Source organism: Penaeus monodon, chromosome 4 (genome assembly GCF_015228065.2).
Source record: "Penaeus monodon isolate SGIC_2016 chromosome 4, NSTDA_Pmon_1, whole genome shotgun sequence".
Classification (NCBI taxonomy): domain Eukaryota; kingdom Metazoa; phylum Arthropoda; class Malacostraca; order Decapoda; family Penaeidae; genus Penaeus; species Penaeus monodon.
The window spans coordinates 58,623,400-58,630,899 of NC_051389.1; the positions used below are offsets into that span (position 1 = coordinate 58,623,400).

The 7,500-nt window shown below is 41.8% G+C and overlaps 1 protein-coding gene across 1 annotated transcript in view; it reads right to left on the reverse strand.

Moving 5' to 3' along the window:
* LOC119572391 (tetraspanin-2-like) overlaps positions 1-7,500 on the reverse strand; it is a 24,438-nt gene that overhangs the window by 9,439 nt on the left and 7,499 nt on the right. Inside the window, exons 3-5 of the mRNA XM_037919492.1 lie at positions 7,152-7,349; positions 4,951-5,129; positions 970-1,064 (exon numbers count right to left, since the gene is read on the reverse strand). Coding sequence (XP_037775420.1) covers positions 4,968-5,129; positions 7,152-7,349 — 360 coding nt within the window. The 3' untranslated portion in view covers positions 970-1,064; positions 4,951-4,967. The remainder of the gene's footprint in view (positions 1-969; positions 1,065-4,950; positions 5,130-7,151; positions 7,350-7,500) is intronic.

Consider the following 7,500-nt stretch of genomic DNA (forward strand, 5'->3'; position numbering starts at 1 on the left):
GAATAAGGATTATGGGAAGAAAAAGAAGAAGATGGAGGTGGAAAAGGTGGAAGCAGAAGCAGAAGCAGAAGAAGAAGAAGAAGAAGAAGAAGAAGAAGAAGAAGAAGAAGCAGAAGATGAAGCAGAAGAAGAAGCTGAAGAAGTAGAAGAGGAAGAAGAAGAGGAAGAGGAGGAGAAGGAGGAGGAGCGAAGAAAACGAAAGAGAAAACGTGGAAAAGGTGGAAAAGGTGGAAGAAGAAGAAGAGGAGGAGGAGGAGGAGCGAAGAAAAAAACGAAGAAAAATTAAAATGAAAGAAAAACGAAGACAAAGATGGAAACGAAAGAGAAAAACGAAACAAAAGAGAAAAAACGAAGAAAAGGAAAGAAAAACAAAGAAGACGAAAGAGAAAAACGAAGAAAACAAAAGGGGAGGAGGAGGAAGATGAAGAAAACGAAATAAATGAAAAAAAAGAGGAAGAGGAGGAAGAAGAAAAATATCTAAAAGAAGAAAAGAAAAGAAAGGACATAACTTCATCACAAAAAAGAATAATAAATAAAATAATGGTTAACACCCTAATAACGAAAACATTTGGGGAAGAAGAAGAAGAAGGAAAAGAAGAGGAAGAAGAAGAAGAAGAAGAAGAAGGAGAGGTAGGTAAGAAGAAGCAGGAGAAGGAAAAGAAGAAGAAGAAGTAGAAGTAGATACGAAGAAGATGGAAGAGGAGAAGGAGAAGAAGAGGAAGATGAAAAAGAAGAAGGAGAAGACGAAGAAGAAGAAGAAGAAAAAGAAGTAGAAAAGAAGAAGAAGAAAGAAAAGAAGACGATGAAAGAAGAAGTAATAGTAATAGTAGTACTAGTTAGAGGAAAAAAGACAATAACAAAGAAAAGAATACAAAAAAAAAGATAGTAATAACAATCACATTCAAAAATATCAAATTTAACCCCTCAACTAACAAAAAAAAAAAAAAATCCAACCGGCTTCTCACTTACCAAGCATTTCCAGTGATGGGGTCATAACAGGTGCTGGGAATGACCTTGTTCCAGCGCACATAATCAGCTGAGCCCTTGGCACCGCAGCAACCGACCTTTTGAAGAGACAATGTTGATAAATTTTCGAGAGACATGTTGACAAAAGTACAATAGGTATGAATGTAAATGAATATCTCCACAATACAGGAGATGTACTTGATCGGGTTTTGATTATGTGTATTTCTGACGGAGATATAATCGAAACCGGTCAGATAGTCATTGCTGATTCGTACTTTTTCTTACGCTGGTGGAGAGGTTGGTTGAAACTGTGGTGGTTGTGGTGGTTGTGGTTGGTGGTTGTGGTGGTTGTGGGTGGGGTTGACTGTTCTCGTTTTGGGTTTGTGAGACTTTGGTGGTGTTTGTGGGTTGGGTTTCGGTGTTAAGATTGGGTGTGTGTGTGTATATGCATGTATAAGTATATGTGTATATATATATGTGTGTGTGTGTGTGTGTGTGTGTGTGTGTGTGTGTGTGTGTGTGTGTGTGTGTGTGTGTGTGTGTGTGTGTGTGTGTGTGTGTGTACACACACACTGATTATATTGTCTGTGTGTGTGTGTGTGTGTGTGTGTGTATATATATATATATATATATATATATATATATATATATATATATATATATATTGTGTGGTGTGTGTGTGTGTGTGTGTGTGTGTGTGTGTGTGTGTGTGTGTGTGTGTGTGTGTGTATACAGGCATAGAGACATACTTGCGCGTGAACATACATACACACACACACACACACACACACACACACACACACACACACACACACATACACACATACACATACACATAATCACACACACATAGACATACTTGCTTCTGAGCGTATATGTGTACGAGCGTGTGCGTATGTGTGCGTATAGGTGAGTCAGTATCCACGCACACGTTTGCGGGGCCCGGCTGTCCACAAATACCCGTCTGTACAAAGAGAAGTGCAAGGCAATGGGTCGTCTAAGGCATGTCAATAGTGATCGACATAAACCTCCACGTGGGTCCGTTATAGCGAGGGAAAACGCCGCCAGAGTCAAGCGAATTAACAAACGATATTTCACTCGTAATACGACCGGAGGCGTCTCGGAATGGCCGCACTAAGTGGAATTTGAACACCTCGGAATAACTCTTGATCTTTTTTTTTTAATAATTGAAAACGCACGAGTCCCCGTCCTAAATATAGAAAACGGGTAGGGCCATGAATCACGCGCAAGATTACGTTTTTTTTTTCCTCCTGAGGAACGGCGAAATAACCCGAGGTTTATTGCCCGACAAACCTAGAAACTACAGGCTCTTAAAACAATGAAGAGCGTCCAAAGCGTCCCTTCGGCCCCGCAAATAAACCCATTATCCCGGCAAATGCAACGGATATATCATGCCCGAACGCGTGGTTAGCATTGTCAAATTAGACAGCAAGCGGCCCGCCCTTCGTGATACGCATCGGACGAATGGCCACACGTTAGCGCGGGACGTCTCGTAAAACCTCGGACCTCGCGAGAACTAACGAGAATCTGAGGTCTCATTATGGACGCTGACTAGGCTCGGACGCTAGCCTGGGGGGGAGCTGCTGCAAGACTCGTTTGCCGGTCGTGTCAAACTCCACTTGCATTGATTAACTTTTTTTTTTTTTTTGGCAATTATATGGCGGGAATTTGGATAGCCTTTGCTGCATGATTTGAATGTGACATTTAATTCAGTTATTGGAGAAGGGAAATATAAGCTGGACTAAAATAATACAGACAAGGTAATGTTTGTCAAAGTAAGAGAGAAAGAACGAAAAAGAGAAAAAGAGATTAATAAGTGAACAAAGTAACATATATAAAAAATATTTAAAGTGTACTTAAGTAGAGAGAGAGAGAGAGAGAGAGAGAGAGAGAGAGAGAGAGAGAGGGAGAGAGAGAGAGAGAGAGAGAGAGAGGAGAGAGAGAGAGAGAGAGAGGAGAGAGAGAGAGAGAGAGAGAGAGAGAGAGAAGAGAGAGAACGAGAGAGAGAAGAGGAGAGAGAGAGAGGAGGAGAGAGAGAGAGAGAGAGAGAGAGAGAGAGAGAGAGAGAGAGAGAGAGAGAGAGAGAGAGAGAGAGAGAGAGAAAATCGAGATAGAGACGATAATGTAGAAACAAAGACAGAAGAAAGAGACAGACTGATCATAAGAGAAAGAAAAAAGATTAATATTAGAGAGAGATAGTAAAACCGACAGACAGAGAAAGAAAAGGGATCCGACCTATTAACCACATTAATTTTAGAACAAACAAAACAATCCTTTCTTTGAAACCCCCCAACCACGTTTTTTATTTTTCTTACGGGTTTATCCCCGTAACAAAATTTATTCTGCTGAGTGTAAATTAGAAAAGTCAAACGTTTCTTCAAACAGAAAGGAAGAATAATTTCGTTCAAATTACTTGTCTATTTTTCAATTTTTTATTATTTCTAGTATATAATTGTGTAAGTATTTATGTATTATGAAATTTTAAATTAAGTTTTTTTGCTTCATTTAAATTTATTTTTTATTTTATCCCAGTTAATTAACATTCAGTATCTTTTTTTTCGGCGGGGGCCCAGCATATTTGCTTATTTCTGACAATGTTGTGTGTGTTGTGTTGTGTACGTTTTGGTGGTGGGGTTGTGTGTGGTGTGTGTGTGTGTTTAAGTGTGTTGGTGTGTGTGTGGGGTTTAAGTGTGTGTGTGTGTTTTTTGGGGTTTTGTGTTTATGTATATATGTGCTTGTGCATGAGGGTGTGCGACTGCATGTGTGTGAGTGAACATTATAAAAGGGATATACGTTTCCCTTTTAAGCTTTTAAAAAGGCTCCTTTTTTTCCGGTGGTTAGGTTAAGATTTCCCTGAGGACCTCGCCTCCGAAACGCCGCTGTATTAAAAAGAATCAAAAATGATATACAGGGGAAGCGGAGGGAGAGAGAGAGGGGGAGGGAGAGAGGGAGAGAGGAGAGAAGGAGAGAGAGAGAGAGAGAGAGAGAGAGAGGGGGGGGAAAAGAGAAGAGAAGAGAGAAGGAGGGAGGAAGGGGAGAGAGAGAAAAAGAAAGGAGAGAGAGAGAGGGAAGAGGTAACGTGAAAGGGAGGGCAACAGCAGGAGATGTGGAGGAAGGGGTGAGGGGAAAAAAAAAGTTAATAGGCCGAGAAAAAAATTCTATCTCTCTCTCTCTCCTTCTCTTTCTCTCTCTCTCTCTCTCTCTCTCTCTCTCCTCTCTCCCCCCTCCCCCTTCTCTCTCTCTTCTTCCTCTCTTCTCTCCCCTCCTTCTCATTTTCTTCTCTCTCTCCCTCTCTCTTCTCTCTCTCTCTCTCTCTCTCTCTCTCTCGCTCTCGTCTCGGCTCTCTCTCTCTCTCTCTCTCTCCTCTCTCTCTCTCCTTCTCTCTCTCTCTCTCTCTCCTTCTCTCTCTCTCGACTCTCTCTCTCTCTCTCTCTCTCTCTCTCTGATCGGACTTCCAAGCGTACAGCGACTGACTCACCGATCGGTATTGACTCTGATTCTGATTTCGCGTTTCAAAGTAGTTCGAGATCATTCGAAACAGCGAGACGTAATTGTCTTCTCCTTACGACTTACGACTGATGACTCACCGACTCACCACTCACAACTCACACGACCCACTCCTGCACGACTCACAACCCACCACTCACTACCACCCACTCCTGCACTCCCTCACTCCTTCACTCCCTCACGACTCACCCACTCCCTCACTCCTTCACTCCCTCACGACTCACCCACTCCCTCACTCCTTCACTCCCTCACGACTCACCGACTCCCTCACTCCTTCACTCCCTCACGACTCACCCTCTCCCTCACTCCTTCACTCCCTCACTCCTTCACTCCCTCACGACTCACCCACTCCCTCACTCCTTCACTCCCTCACTTCCTTCACTCCCTCACTCCTTCACTCCCTCACTCCTTCACTCCCTCACGACTCACCCACTCCCTCACTCCTTCATGACTCACCCACTCCTGCACGATGTTCATATCCTGGCTGATGCCTGGTCGTAGTTGTAGACATCAATCAAGTTGTAGAAGCGATCGGTGAGCCAATACTCTATTCTGGAGTAGCGGATGCCGTTGGCGAGCATGTAGGCAGCTCCAACAATCTCCAACACGAAGCAGACGACTAGGCACCCTTGGAACTGTTGGAGAGAGAGAGGATGAGGAGTGGCCGGGTGGCGATCAGAAAAGAGAGGGAAGGAGGGGATGGGGTGGGATGGAGGGAGGGAGAGGAAAGGTGAGAGGGAGAGAGGGGGAGGGAGGGAGGGGATGGGGTAGGAGAGAGGAGGTGAGGGTGGGAGAAGGATGGGCGGGAGGGGATGGGGTGGGGTGGGGGGAAGGAAGGGAAAAGGATTTATATTAGCCATTGGGGAAAGAAAATTAGAGTTTGTTATTAATCCACTGTATGAGAGAAATGTGGCACACAGATTCAAAACTAACAATAACAATTAGAAATTTAAAATACAACAAAATATTTTTTTAGAGTCAGTACATACACATATAACGTTATATTCACACATATGATGTGAGAATGTAACGTCTTACCCATATTCCTATACAATTCCTAACAGTAAAAGTCGCGTCAGTAAATCTCAAAGCAAAGAAACATATCGCCCTCTTTAGATCAATAAATTCCTAATCAATAACATCAGTTCAATGAAACCATTTGAACGAGCGAATCCGATGTATTACCACAAGATCAAAGCAAAATCAGTTCACACAGACACCATTTCTTTGATAGAGTGAGCACTTTAAGAGTCGTATAAATTTCCGTGTATTGATACGGTGAAAATACCATATTCTGTAATACATTTTTACCCCCAAATTTTACTCTTCCAAGTTTACATTTACAACCATGGTATCATTACTAAGTCTCTCTCATAACTTACGCCTTAAAAGTCGAATCTAAGCTTCAGAAATACTCGTATAAATTCCCGGGTATTGATACGGTGAAAATACCATATTCTGTAATACATTTTTACCCCCAAATTTTACTCTTCCAGGAATGCGTGTCACGACCAGTCAACGAAACAAAGGATTATTTATTATTGCAATTCTGCTATCTAATTGCAGAGGTTCTCGCTGCAATGACTAAGCCGGCGTGATCAGTTCTCCGTAGCTTGGATGGCCGATAGTAATGGGTAGATTAAACTGTAATTATTGCAAATGATTATTGCAAATGCATATGAGAGTTACGATTTGAAGATAGGATGTTATTTGTATAAGACTTGGGATAGTAAACTGTGGATATAGATTATGAATTATAAAGTTATTTAAAACTGTGTGTGTGTGTGTGTGTGTGTGTGTGTGTGTGTGTGTGTGTGTGTGTGTGTGTTATTCATGTGTAAGCCCGGATGAACGGGGAGGGCTGGCGACAGGAAGGGCATCCGGCTGTAAACACAAGCCAAGACTATGATGCGGATCATTCCGCTGTGGCGACCCCTGAGGGAGGAAGCAGAAAGAAGAAGAAGAAATATATATACACATATGTTTGTTTGCTTGTTTGTTTGTTTGTTTGTTTGTTTGTGTGTTTGATTGTATGTTTTTTTGTCTGTGTGTTTGGTTGTATGTTTGTCTGTGGGTGTGTATGTGTGGTTATGATTATTCTTCCATCTACCTATTTAAGAAGAAACTCTTACAGAAAGATTGACTTTTTCCATATGAATAAGCCTACATATATATAAACGGATTCCATTTATATATATACACATATATACAGGATCCCTCATCGTAATCTTTTCACCATTTACAGATTGCCTAGATAGATACAAAGATGGATAGATAGGCAGATAAACATATATGTATATATATAGACATAGGTGACGCCTCTTTCTAATCATTCAATGTTCCCTAATCGTCCATTATATCTTTACTTCTCTAAGTCACTTCTTTATAACTTTTAGTCCCTTTTATGCACCCCTCTATTCATTTATTTTCTTTGCTTTTTATAATCTTATACTTACTGAACGTCTTTATATAAGGGGTCCTTACTTTTTATCAACTTATAATTCCGATCTCTGATCATCTAATCCTTCTTTCTTTTACATGCAACCTCATTTCTTTATCATATCAACCTGATTTTAACATTTAGCTAAATGCACCCTCACTTCTAATCACCTAATTCCCATTTTCTCTTACACCAACCATCCCTCATCTTCACTCACAATGAGCAGCAGTGTGGACTTCCTCTGGTAGGCGCCGCAGATGCCGAAGAAGGACTGGACCATGAGGAGGCCCCCGGCAGCCATGAGGATGTACACGCCCACCCAGAAGTGCTCCATGCCCAGGTCTTTCACCCATCGCTTGAATTCCGTGTCGAGGGTGATCCAGAAGCCGAAAGAGACCATAGCGGCGCCCATGATCTGTATAGGGGGAGAGGGGAGGGGAAGGGAGGTGTGTAAATGAAGGAGCGTGTATATAAAATAATATAAGATGAAATAAAATAATACAAACGTAATAGGAAAGGCAGAGGAAGTTGTGACGTTTCGAGTTTAAAAGTAAGTCCTCGGATGA